The 13,201-nt window shown below is 43.1% G+C and overlaps 1 protein-coding gene across 2 annotated transcripts in view; it reads right to left on the bottom strand.

Moving 5' to 3' along the window:
- The window catches only part of SLC1A2 (solute carrier family 1 member 2), an 85,245-nt gene that overhangs the window by 14,331 nt on the left and 57,713 nt on the right, over window positions 1-13,201 (bottom strand). For both annotated transcript variants that reach the window (XM_081891712.1, XM_081891711.1), the window contains exons 3-6: window positions 11,378-11,530; window positions 10,431-10,681; window positions 1,542-1,704; window positions 519-645 (exon numbers count right to left, since the gene is read on the bottom strand). In XM_081891712.1, the coding sequence (XP_081747838.1) occupies window positions 519-645; window positions 1,542-1,704; window positions 10,431-10,681; window positions 11,378-11,530 (694 nt within the window). The remainder of the gene's footprint in view (window positions 1-518; window positions 646-1,541; window positions 1,705-10,430; window positions 10,682-11,377; window positions 11,531-13,201) is intronic.

The following is a 13,201-nucleotide window of genomic DNA, read 5'->3' as shown; positions in this document are numbered from 1 at the left end:
CCTTCTCTTGATGCATCGTATTAGGAATCGGTCCCAGCAGTGATGCAGGGACAGTGGCTGTGCGAAGATCAAGTTCTTCTGAGGCCAATCCAGTGTGTTCTGATAGAAGAAAGCCACGAGCATCCGCAGTAAATTAAATATGCAAAAACATAGCAACAGCCTCATTTGATTTTCTGACCAAATGAGGTGTGGTGTGGCACTTCTGAACTTGAACTGACAAGACCTCAGCTCAAATCTCTCAGCATCCCGTTAACTCCCCAGGTTGAGTTTGGTCCAACCTCACACATTCTGCTCCGGCTGCCTAGCTGTTGGGGTGGGGGCTCCTGTTTATGCCATTCTGAGCTTTGTGGGCTAAGGGCAGGATACAATTGTGAAAAGCAAAAACCATCGAAATAATTGCTGTAGCTTCAGACCAATATAGGGAGGTAGGTCATGCAGAAAGTACAGAAAAGCTACAAAATGATGTCCAGAATACAACTGGATTTAGGGTGTCTTGGCAGATGATGACTTTGACTCACCACATAATCATGGTCACCAGCTTCATTACAATCTCGTTCAAGATATTGAAGAAATCCACCATCATCTTGGCTTGTTCTCCCATCTTGCCCATTGCAATACCAAAAGCAATGAAGAACCCAATGAGTCCTGTTGAAAGAATGCTAAAATATTAAACGCTACTGAGGCTCTGTCAAAATGAAGCACCCACACTCCTGCAATCTTATTAATTAAAATATAAACAAACAAACAAGCAAATCTTACTAAATCAGGCTTCAAGTCAGCTCAGGCTATTTTTGTGTCATGAACATGTTGCAGAATACACCCCCAGTAAAACTCCGGTCTGGATGGGCCCTAAGTGTTCCTCTACTCTCAGGAGAAGCTTTGGGGGGGGGCACAAGGAACAGAGTGGGGAAAAGATAATGGCAAATTTCCCTTGCACAAGTGTGATACAACCCACTGCTATTAATATCTTGCTGTAACCTGTTAACCTGACTTGGTCTCTTCAGGTGTTTTGGCCTATAACTCCCATCAGTCCTGCCCCATGCTAGGAAGAACAGTGTTCCTAGGAAAACTCAGGCATGTACTGTTCTTATTTTATCTCCTAACAAATCTATCATAATATAAAAGATTGCCACGATGACCAAATGATATAAACATATGCTGCTTGTAGATGGATAGCCATTCATCTGTATATGTGTGTAAATGTTCAATGATTGGCAGTTCTATTTTCCTGAACAGATTTGGATTCTCCTGCCACCATACAGATAAACAGAGGAGGATATGCAAAAATGAATATGTAAAGGATATGTGATATGATTTATTGGACTTGAATATTGCTTTACATATATTTTAAATTAAAAAGTCTGAAGGCATTTTACAGCATATATAATATGAATGAAATAAAACATTTAATCATTTAGTTAGCGTTCTTACCTTAAGGTCCCAGGGTGGGTTATGACAAGATAGCAATATATTCAAAACAATGCACAATATTGCTACAATAATAACTGTGAAGCACACATACACTAAAAGTGTTTCCATACCTAAGACATTCATGCCATCCTTAAATTCGAGGCCTTTCTTAATGATTAGCTGAGGTTCTGGTGTCACTTCTGTTTCATTCAACATGTCAAAGATGGAGTCTGTTGCATTGGCTGGTTCATCGATCTCTTGAGGGACAAGCACTTTCTTGGTGACCGTTTGAATCTGAAAGAATCAAAATACAGGGCTGCAAATTCAGGTGTAAAGTTGCCTGCTACATAAGCAGTGCAAACTCTGAGCCTGAAATCCCCCTTCTAAGCTTCTTCTGGCACCTGCCCTTGCAAATCACCAGTGCAACTAGGTACCGTATTTTTCGCCCTATAGGACACACTTTTCCTCCTCCAAAAATGAAGGGGAAATGTGTGTGCGTCTTATGGGGCGAATGCAGGCTTTTGCTGAAGCCTGGAGAGCGAGAGGCGTCTGTGCACACCGACCCCTCTTGCTCTCCAGGCTTCAGGAAGATATCCGCAAGCCTTGCGCACCCCGCGGGAGGTCCCACCAGGCGCGCAAGGCTTGGGGTGGCAGCCTGCATCCCGAAGCATGGGGCATGCTGCGGAGCACGCCCTGTGCTTTGGGCAGATGTCCGCAAGCCTCGCGTGCCCGGCGGGAGGTGCCGCCGGGCTCGCAAGGCTTGCAGGCAGCAGCCTGTTCTGGGGGCTGAGGAAGCTTGGGCCTGGGGGGGAAATAATTTTTTTTCTTTATTTCCCGCCCAAAAAATCTAGGTGCGTCCTATGGGGCGGTGCATCCTATGGGGCGAAAAATACGGTAAATTTAGCAACCTTGCACAAACACATTTACATAGCTCTATGTTACTGCAGTACACAATTACACCATTTGCTTCTTCCCCCATCTCCATTCCATGCTTTACAAGAGCTTTTGTATCCTTGTTATGTTAGAGCAAAAATTAAACAAAAAGCAGTTTGCCAGCCCTAATAAAAAATAAGTACTTTGAACATGTGCCGTTTCCCATTTTAAAGAACTCATTTAATTAGCATCATCATGACTACAGAAAGAAAATGTACTGTGCTTCGGCTGCCCTGATGATAAACTCGAGATTCAGCACCATTTTGTTGTAGACAAAGAATAATATCTATTTAAAGTAAAAATAACATGAGCATCTGTAACCATGGACATGCTTGGCTGCTGCCTAACTATAAAAGGATGTTAAATAAAAGAAGGAAAGGATGCTGTGGTGGTGGTGAGTGACAGTCCCAGCATGCCCTTGTTGGCCGAGATGTTGGTCCCAGAATGATGCAGGGCCTGTCTGCTACTGCCTCCATCATCTGCTGCTCTCTGGGTGGTCATTCAGGGCTCTTGTGGTTTGGGGAGCCCTGGACATTGCCAGTTTTGTGTATGTACCTGGCTGCTCTGTGCTAAGGTCTGTGGACTGAGACACAAATCCAACTCTGCCATTAGAAAGTACAACAACACAAGACATCTCTGATCCTTCCTAAAAACCACCCTTGGGGAAACATCACTATAATAAAGCAATAACTCTACCCAAATCAGGAGGGAATTATATGGGAACAAATCCAAATGCAGGTACAAAGACTCCCACAATGTTTATTTTCATCTTTGCATGTACTAATATTTTTATCTATCATTTCTGTGAGAAGTGGATAAATAGTTTGGGTTGTATCAAAGAAAGTAATCCCATTCGCACAAGGATACGCACATGTACGATGGTATCTCCCATGCCTGTCATCCCTCTGAGCTCCCCAAAATCTGTTCAGAGTTTCCCCCCAAGCTTCCAGAACATATTTAGGGGGGGGCACATAGGGAGAGGAGAGGAAGGGAAAGTTTCATTGAGCAAACAGGTGTCTTTGTGCAAACAGACAACATTATTTTATACAAGCCATAATCTACGAAGTCCATTCAAAGAATGACTTGAAAGGTCTAGCTGGCAATGGAACAGAGGCAGAATTTCTAAATCTAGTGTATATTCAAAAATAGGTTACCATTCATTAAAAAATGCTGTGTGCCCTTCTTAATATGCAGTGGGAATGCAAGGCATTCAAGTCTGCAGGAGGTACTTCCTAAAGCGTCTGGGCAAAGTTGATTTTGTCTTGTTGAAATCACCCATGCAGTTTGCTCAATAAAAGGGGAAGAGTTAATTCACCAGACAATTTAGTCAGATAGCAAAGTTAGCAAAATCAGCCAACAGTTATATTTGTTCTTTCTGCTAAGCTGCCAGTCATAGCGGCATCATGAATGATTAAGGGAACAATGCAGATTACGCTAACCATTTTACTACATTCACATCTTATTAATAATCTAAAAAAATGTGCTTGAGCACCCTGCGGAAATGTGTGGCTTTGAAATGCAGCGAGCAAAAGCAGAAGCTCTTAAGCAAGCCAAAATTCCTACATATTTTCATGGAGTTGATTATTATCTTGAGAATTCTGTCATCTTTAAAACATTACAAAGGTTCTGAGAACAGGAGAATTTCCTGCAACTGAAGGAAGACCTTCTTGGAAACAAAGCAAAATTATGAAGTTTTGGCAGCCTTGGTGAGACCAGGCCTGTCGTTATCAGGGACTGTCATATCAGGATTTATTCTCATCACTAAGGCACTGTATGCAGCTGTGGGAAAAGCTTTGGTCACACTGACTTCCACCTGTTCTAGTACGCGCTGAGTCAGTCATGCATGCCCAGTGCAGGCTGGTTTTAATTCCTGGTATACTGACAGGAACCATAATAAAAATTCAGCGGCTACAAGTGCATACCAATGTCCCAGAATGTGCAAAAATGTCTGGGAGTCAACACAAGTTAGGCTTTCCTCCCCTGTAACTACAATACAGGGCCTTGTCTTAAACTTCTCTTAACAACACTAAGGCTTTGATACGCAGCTTGAAATTCCATTAATTTGTATTAGATACAGGGCGCTCTAGTTCGTCTCCTCGTCAACCAGTCCCTTCCATTTGATACTCTGGACAAAAGTAGACAAAATGTTAAATTACTTATTGGACTCAGTACCATACGAAGAGCCCTGCTGGATCAAAACAAGAGTCCTCGGTCCCATGTCCCATATCGTGTTCTCACATCAGCCAACCAGATGCCTACAGGAAGTCCACAAACAAGCAGGACATGGAGATATTTTGATCTTTCTGGAATAAAAAAGCCCAGCCTCAAATTTCTCTTGCTGTGTATTTGGGGATGGGAAATGTATCTCCTGAATTTCTAATTAACTTGCACCTGTTAAAGTCACAGGAAATGGAAGAAAGTGCTAGTTCAAAGCAAATTAAGGCACTCTGAAAACTCTTGCAAGCTGTGCAGATTTGTCTGTTTGTGGATGAAGATATTTCCTATACTGGAGCTGCTAAATAGTTCAGCTTCAAGGTCTTGTAGGAAGGTCTAGCAGGACTTTAATTTTCAAGTAGTTAACTGCTAATTACTTAACTATTCCCTTTGTTTGCCAATTAAGCGGGAGACGCATAGTTTAGAATTAAACACCGTAGTAAGTTGACATTCATTGCTCACCCTTCAAGTATCGCAGTTTCTTACTATCTTGACTTTAGGGAGATGACTTGAATAAAGGCCAAGATTACAAAACCATACCCACTAGTCTTTTCTCCAATTATCCTGGGGCAAAGGGCCACAGACATCAAGTCCTTAGGAATGAGTCAAACTCACCCTGTTGAATTTTCAAAAGCTGAAGCAGCTGATAAAGTGGCTTGCTAGGTAAAACTGCTAACAGAAATCATGTGGGAAGAGAGGAAAAGGTAAATTCCTGCCCTTGAACCTGGGACCCTTTGAAGGCAAAGTTCTAACACTCAGCTACAGCCCTTCCCCTAGAGGTGCATTGCCATTTAACTGTTTACCCAGTACCTATGCTAGGCAGGTGATGAAAATCATTGAGACAAGGGCTTCTGTTGAGTTCCCTGTAAGCCTATTTGGAAAACATTTATTCTTGAAATAGAAGGCTGTATATTATGATTATGGTTATGATTATGATCACTATTACTACTACCACAATGTGTGGGATCCAACAGATGGCGAGTGCAAAGTTTAACTCTTGCAAAGTACAGTGGTACCTCGGGTTACAAACACCTCGGGTTACAGACTCCGCTATCCCAGAAGTAGTACCTCGGGTTCAGAACTTTACCTCAGGATGAGAACAGAAATCATGCAGCGGCGGTGTGGCGGCAGCAGGAGGTCCCATTAGCTAAAATGGTAGCTCAGGTTAAGAACGGTTTCAGGTTAAGAACGGACCTCCAGAACGAATTAAGTTCGTAACCAGAGGTACCAGTGTATAAAATTAAAAGTTGTGCTAGAGCCTTACCATTAGGCACCAGAGGAGGTGGGAAGTCCCACTGTCAGTCATATGCAAGTGCAGAGTTGAAGACTGGAGTTACCCCTGCTGATGTCAGCACCCTGAACTCAAATCTGAGGAATTATCCATTCAGAAATTGCACCATCTGGCCCTAACATTAGACAGAGTAAACACCTGTCCCTCATGAAATGGCAACAAGTGGTTAGCTATTTCATTTTTTTATTGTATTTCTGCAGTCAGAAAGGGAGAGATGCTTGTAGAATATTCAGTCTCACATGTCAAAATATCTTAATAATGGATATTATGTAACCCAGCTTGCCAGTGCATTTCCAGTTCCCTCAGGCAACCAAATGTCTAGGGCCCAGACCAATCCCTACCTCCAGTTCCTGGTGCCAAAAGGTGAAAGTGGAAATTCCCTTTCTCCCTCTACTGCTTTGCAACCACAGCAATAGTATTTCCCCCTCTAACAAACGACCTCACTGGCTGCCACTGTTGACAGGTATGTCTACCTGCAGGAGACAAGTACTGTTATTCTTGGATTTTTCTAAAACCACAATTCTCAACTTTTTGAGCTTCAAGGAGGGTTTAGTGCTGACACAGGATTCTTGGAAGAGTTCAAGGGTGACACTCAGTTCATACAGAATACTGAGCCTGTTGTACATCACTGTCCCTGCAGGTGAACTGATAAGGCAAGGAAGTTGTTTTTCTTGTTGAGGGACCCTAGAAAGTACTCCAGGATTCTGCAGCCACCACTATGAATACTAAGCTATTGTGTAGACTGGCAGTAAGAGTGCACATGATGGGCCTCTGTTGGCCACCAAGCTGAATCTAACATCTTTCCTAGAAAGGATCCAATAAGCCTTTTCCTTATGTACAGGTAAAATTGTATACATGATCAGATAAAACAGGAAACATGGTTGTATAGATTGGCAAATTCATAGGCCCAGAAGAAAGAAATTTAGCCATTTGGCCTAATGTCTGTCTTAAGAAGGTTCATAAGATGGTACGTACAGCAAGGGATTCTTTTATTTTAATAAGTAAAATTCTGGAGTTAAAAAGGGGTCAAAATGCAAATATTATTTGTTGGGCTGCCACTTGCTTAGGGCTGCAAACATGCTGACCTGCGAGTAAACGCCAATGAAAGCTAACGGCTCAACTCTAACCCTTACCACAGACACAACCCAATAGAAGGGGCTGTGACAACCATCCTATCCAGAGCCCAGCCAAGCATGCAGGCTGGAGGTGGAGCTGGGGAAACAGGTAGTTGTGCCAGTCTACAGCTGCCGCCAGAGGCGGAGCAACCTGCTCTGGTACCCGGATCGGCGCTCGTCCCAGGGGGCATGGCACACCACCCGTGGGAGGCACGGTGCACGTCCCAGGGGTGTGGTGAGCTGCCCGGGGGGCGTGGTGCACGCCTGGGGGGCGTGCGGTGAGCGGTGCATGCCCTGGGAGGTGCTGCCAACCAGAGGTCAGCATTTTGTCTCCCCCCCCCTTTGGAATGACACCCGGGGCATGCTGCCCCCGCCTCAGAACGCCCCTGGCTGCTGCAGCAATCACAACCAATGCCACCACATGACAGAACCTGGATCCGAGGCCAAGCCTGTCTTTCCCCACTTCTGTAGATCGTGGCTGACACACAGTGTGGGCAGGGAGTAGTATTCTGCTAGCTTTTACTCTGAGTAGACCCATTGACATTAATAAACATGTCTAAGCTAGGTCCATGACTGTGGTCTTTTGCCCAACATGGGGCTCACGCCCACGACCTTGAGACTAAGAGTGTCGTGCTTAACCAGCTGAGCTATCCATCTTAACCTTAACAAATACTTGACCGAAGTGACTGTCGACGAACAAAGAAAGCTCCAAAAAATAGTGAAGTAATTGAAAGGAGCTGCTTGCCAGAAGACATTAACATTACAATCGCCCTGAGATTTATAAAAGGAGTGAGAGTGCCAATATAAGAAGTTAGTAGCTTGCTTCCCAGTCAGCCCATTTAGCCAGTCTTTCAGCTTTCTACCAGTCAAGGGGGCGATTCCCACATCGTCTCAAGCACAATTAACTGGAAAGGGAGAGACCAGCGCAACAGAACACACATTGTTCTCCTTTTTGGAACACACTGTCTACCCATGTGACTCTCCTTTTGATGATACCGTGAATAAACATGTCTTTCAATATTATAAGCACCGGGAGGGTGATAAAAGGACTGATGGGGCTAATGTAAGTTAGCTACTTGCTCCCCTTTCAGCCCACTATCCCATTCCTCAGCTTTCTACCCATCGAGGGGCCCAGTTATCACTTTCAGTAAAATACAATTAGCTGGAAGGGAAGAGTTCATTTCAGCGTTTAATGCATGCTGTTCTAATTTTGGGAACGTACTGCCTCTACATATTTGACTCTTCTTTTGATGGTATATCGAATAAACATGCCCTTTAAAGCTACTCAGATTTGATTACAATTCTAAGCACGTTTACATGGAAGGTAGCCCCACTATAATCTGTTAACTTTACTTCTTGGTAAACATAGTTTAGGACCGGGCTTTTAGGTGCTCTTGGGTGCAAGGTAAGAGAGAGGGAAAATGCAGCTAGCTTAGTTCTGCAGCAGTTTGCATCTGTCTCCCTATGTGGTCCTGTCCTTCCTTTGCTCCCCACCCACACGGTACAGCCTAGAGCTACAACCTCAGATAACATAGCACTTAAAATCCTTTAAATGGTGCCATTCAGGCATACTTAGCAAAGGTTTGGCAGTGGATCTTGCTTGGATCATAAAAAAAAAGTCTGTGTAACTGTCAAATAATTTAGCTTCAGGAAAAAGGCTGCTCATACATGTGCGTAGAGCTGAAAGCATGAACAACATGGCTAACATTCATAACACCTTTAAAAAAATCATCTTAATATACTTTTCTGATGAAATATGACTACAGCCTGAAATGTTTATCTACTTAGTAAGAGTAGAATAGGCAACTGCAGGAAAAACTTCCTTCCCTCCCCAGCAATCACCCTGTGACATGCCTCAGCCCTAAGTAGGTGAATACACCCACCATAGGTTTGCTCAGTGCCAAGAACTTTTGACTGCTTGGGCACTTTTCTTCCAGACATCAAATTGTTTCCCCCCGTGCAACAGTGGCCACGGTGGCATTGTATTCTCTAAGCAATGTGCTGAAGAATAGAAACAGCCTTCAATGCATCAGATTTTACAGATATTTCTGTACGAATAATTTTAATATATCCCCAGCCCTAAAGTAGTTATTTGCTGGAGATGAAATAAGGATAATGCCTCTTTATGTCTTTACAGTGTTCTATAATTACTAACTTCTGGGAGAAAGTGCTGGACTATATAAATATGATTGTACGGAAAAAGTTAAAAAAATTCAGAGACCATTCTTTTAAATTATATTCCTATTACATGGAAGCAGAGAATGGGACAACAAAAATGGATTCCATGTGCCCTAATGCTGGCTAAGAGACTGATAGTGATGAACTGGAAGAATAAAGATATGATCCCTTTTAATCAATGGATTGACAACCTGACAACACTCACAACTTATGAACGGATTGCTTATAGACACAGGCTTTGTCTGGATGAACATATTGACATTTGTTATGAGTTTATACAGAATGCAGTAGGCTATTAATAACCACATATGTAGTAAGATAATAATATTGTTTATATCTATATACCAATATGTGGAAATGTAATTGATTATACTAATTGTATTACACTGTACTTTCTGCAGTTTTATTTTCCAAACCCTTCTTTTCTTTTTCTCCTATCACTTTATTTCTTTATAAATGAAATTATTATTTTTTAAAAAAATAATAAAAAAATAAGAATATACTGTATTCTCAGCCCTGTTAACCGAAATATATGAAAAACAAATGTCTGTGTGGAGTAAGATATAAAGCATGCTCTGGTCAGATATGTACGGCCCAAGACATTTTGCTGCCCGGGAAGCAACTGGGCCTGCCTGCCCTCCAAGTACACCAGACCTGTGAAGTTATTTAGTTACCTAAGGCAGAAAAAACCCCTCACAAACACTTCACCTCCAGTCTGGCAATACAAACACAATAATAATAAATTAGATCATTAGCAGTATGCTGCCCTTCCACAATGCTCAGAACTGGCTGCCTCACTCTGCCTAGTGATAGGGCAGGTCTGGATCCAATCAAAGCTAATCATATTAAGCTTAACTGACTTTAATTAAAACCAGGCAAATTAGTTCAGAGCGCATGTTCATTGACGGAAAATCTTTAATTGAAAAGCTCGGCAAATGGCATGGAAATCAAAAGTATTTCTGTGCTTCTCCTCTCCTTCCACACAAAAGACAGACTTTTAAAGCTGCAGGGAAACAAAAATAAATTCTGAAGCTATATGGAGTAGTAAAGAAAAAACTGAAGAATGTTTTTATCAAGAATGAAGCACTAAAATAAACTACAATGCAAACTGAACAGTGCAAAGAATGAGGAACTCAGTAGAAGCACTGATATTTGTTATTTTGTACTGATAAGTATAAAACAAGCTAAATTTACAGTTGCAAATCTACTTTTAGTTTCTTCAGTTCTTTTTTTAGTGTCATGGTTTTCACACACAGGATATTAGTGGGAGGCAAAGGTTTGACATTCACCTGCTGAAAGCATGCTTGTACGAGGTTTTCGGGGAACAAGTTTCGGATAAGATCCAAGAAAGCATCAAGGCTGGACACTTCGTCATTCTTCTTTCCTTCTCCCAGCTGTTTCTTGAGCTTTGGATTGCCTGGGTGAATGGCTAAGACCAGAATAACTCCCAATATAGCAGCAATGATCGTCGTGGACATATAGTAAACCATAGCTCTTGTACCTAACCGACCGCTAGCCTTGGCATCCAAGCCAGACAGACCTGTATAAAAATGCATTGTGGTGAGTTAAAGATGTTGTTCTGCAGTTTGGACGCATATGAAAACATCAGGCAGGGAGCGATGGGAAGAGGAAAACAACAACAAAGTAGAACAATTACTCTGGCTATTAAAACCACGAGGTCAGCTTGCGCACAGTTCTAAGATGGAGATCACAGGCTGAGTTAGGTACTACATCCATAAGGTTACACACTGAAGATTCTGGGATAAAGAATCAATGGCTGCTTTCACTCTTCTTGAGAAAATAAATCCCGACTTATAACCCTGATGTCTAGATGTAACATATTTGTGTAACATCTTGCCTGATGAAGTGTTCTGGCAAACTCAAAAGCTTGCCAAAATTTTGCAATCCTTTCAATTGATCTTAATAAGGGTAGTACACAACTGTGGACTTTGGAGTTTTTTCCAACTCTGGAGAGTTGGGAGGAGCTTCAGAAAAGATTTAGCAAGTGCACAGAGTGAGGGGAAGGAGAAAGTCCTGTTGCACAAGCAGAAGTTGTTCCTCTTGCACAAGGAGTTACTTAGTGGTGTTTTGGAGACAATTTTCAAGGCTAATGCCGGTACATTAATATGAAGAACACACACACTGTTATGAGAGTGTATAAAGCTGTGAACATGACTCTATAGGTCTTAATCTCTCACAAAAGATTAACCTTCTAATTGTTTAGAACAGATCTCACCTGTGATTAAGCTTGAGATAATTAAAGGAAGAATCAACATTTTTAGCATCCGCATCAGGATATCTCCTGGGAAGGCTATCAACATGATGACATCAGGATTAATAGGTGCTGCCATGCGAAGAAGTGCCCCACACAATGCGCCCATGATGACACCTGGATAAGAAAGGGAGGGCACAGAAGAAAGGATTTGAGTAATTGAGTTTCAATTCACCATATAATAGAATAATCCTGTCAAAACACAGTTTTGGACCAGAGCTAGCTGTGCCAATAATGGCTGCTTACTGATCCTCCTCGGTGAGCGGTGGTTGCAGCCTTCCCTCCCTTGCTGCCCGGACGCAACGGTCCATTTTGTGTGCAGCACGTCCCCCTCGGCCTCTGCAGAGGCTCACGGGTCCCCGTCAAGCCCACTGATTCAAATGAGCTAATCCGCAGTGGCCTCAAGGGGACATGGCTTGGTGAGCGGACCTGAGGGAGGCAGGCTTCCCTCAGGTCCGCTCACCAACAATAAATCCCGGCTAACCCTGAATGTTGTGGACTCTCACTATCCCTCTCCAATGGCCATTTTGGTTGAGGCTGATGTTTTGTAGTCCAAAACATCTGAGGGGCACACAACTTTGGCTAACCCTGCTTTCTCCTCCAGAAATCTGCAGTGAGGAGGATAGGGATAAAATTACAATCAGTTGACTGTCTTTTATTGGCTCTGGCTCCACTTACTATTGGTCTCCCTGCCTTCCATCCTAACAGTCCCAAGGAGTGACACCAGTCACTTCTGACCACCTCAGAGAAATCACCTCCAGGTACTTGAGGATAAAGCAATCCTATATACAGCTGGAAAACTGAACACAGTGGAGCTTATTTCTGGGTGGACATATAGGATTGCACTGCGTGACTGGGTAGGTGTTCAGCCTTCAGTGTCCTCCTAAAATTACCAATTCCATCTTCCTCCTAATAGCTATTTATATTATTCTGTCCAACCATAATGGCAAGCATTCCAATGTGGCTAAACCAGAAGGTTGTATAGCAACCAGCAGTGCCTATTTATATGAGCTGAGGAAAAAGGGAGCTATCTGAGATGAAAGGTCACATGAACAGCTTTTTCTTTTCCAGCCAGGGAGACCCTGGCTTCCTGCTTTCACTTACCTCTACAGCAAGCTCCCTCTTCAATTACTTCCCCTTGACCCAGGAACTAACTATATACACAGAGGACTTCCAGAAAATGTAGGGATTTTCTAGGGATTTTACACAGCAGTTGGAAAAATGACGGTCATGAATAAAAGCAATACCCATTCCTAGGCCATGGTTCCAATAGGGGTGAATGAGAAAATACCAGATGGGAAGAGCCTTAGCTCAGTGGCAGGGTATCTTTGCATTCAAAAGGTCTCAGTTTAAGTCCCTGCTGTCTCCAGATAGGAACTGGGAGAGACTCCACCTGACATCTTGAAGAGCTGCTGCCTGTTAGTGTAAACAATATTGAGCTAGATGGACCAATGGCCTGGCTCATTCACAGCCTCCTGTGTTATTGCTCAGAGGACATTGAAATGAAGAGGAGATGAGTGGGGTGCCATGGCCCCAGGGTCTAGCAGTGACCAGAACATTGAGTTGGAGAAAGAATTGTAGCTCAGTGGAAGATCATTGTCCCAAGCTCAATCCCTACCATTTCCAGGTAGGGCTGGGAATGGTAGAGAGCCACTGTCAGCCAGAGTAGATGGTAAAGGGACCCCTTACCATTAGGTCCAGTCATGGCAGACTCTGGGGTTGTGGCGCTCATCTTGCTTTAATGGCCGAGGGAGCCGGCGTACAGCTTCCGGGTCATGTGGCCAGCAT

The sequence above is a fragment of the Podarcis melisellensis genome (assembly GCF_964234715.1).
Source record: "Podarcis melisellensis genome assembly, chromosome: 1".
NCBI lineage: Eukaryota > Metazoa > Chordata > Lepidosauria > Squamata > Lacertidae > Podarcis > Podarcis melisellensis.
This window is presented reverse-complemented; position numbering and strand designations above follow the sequence as displayed.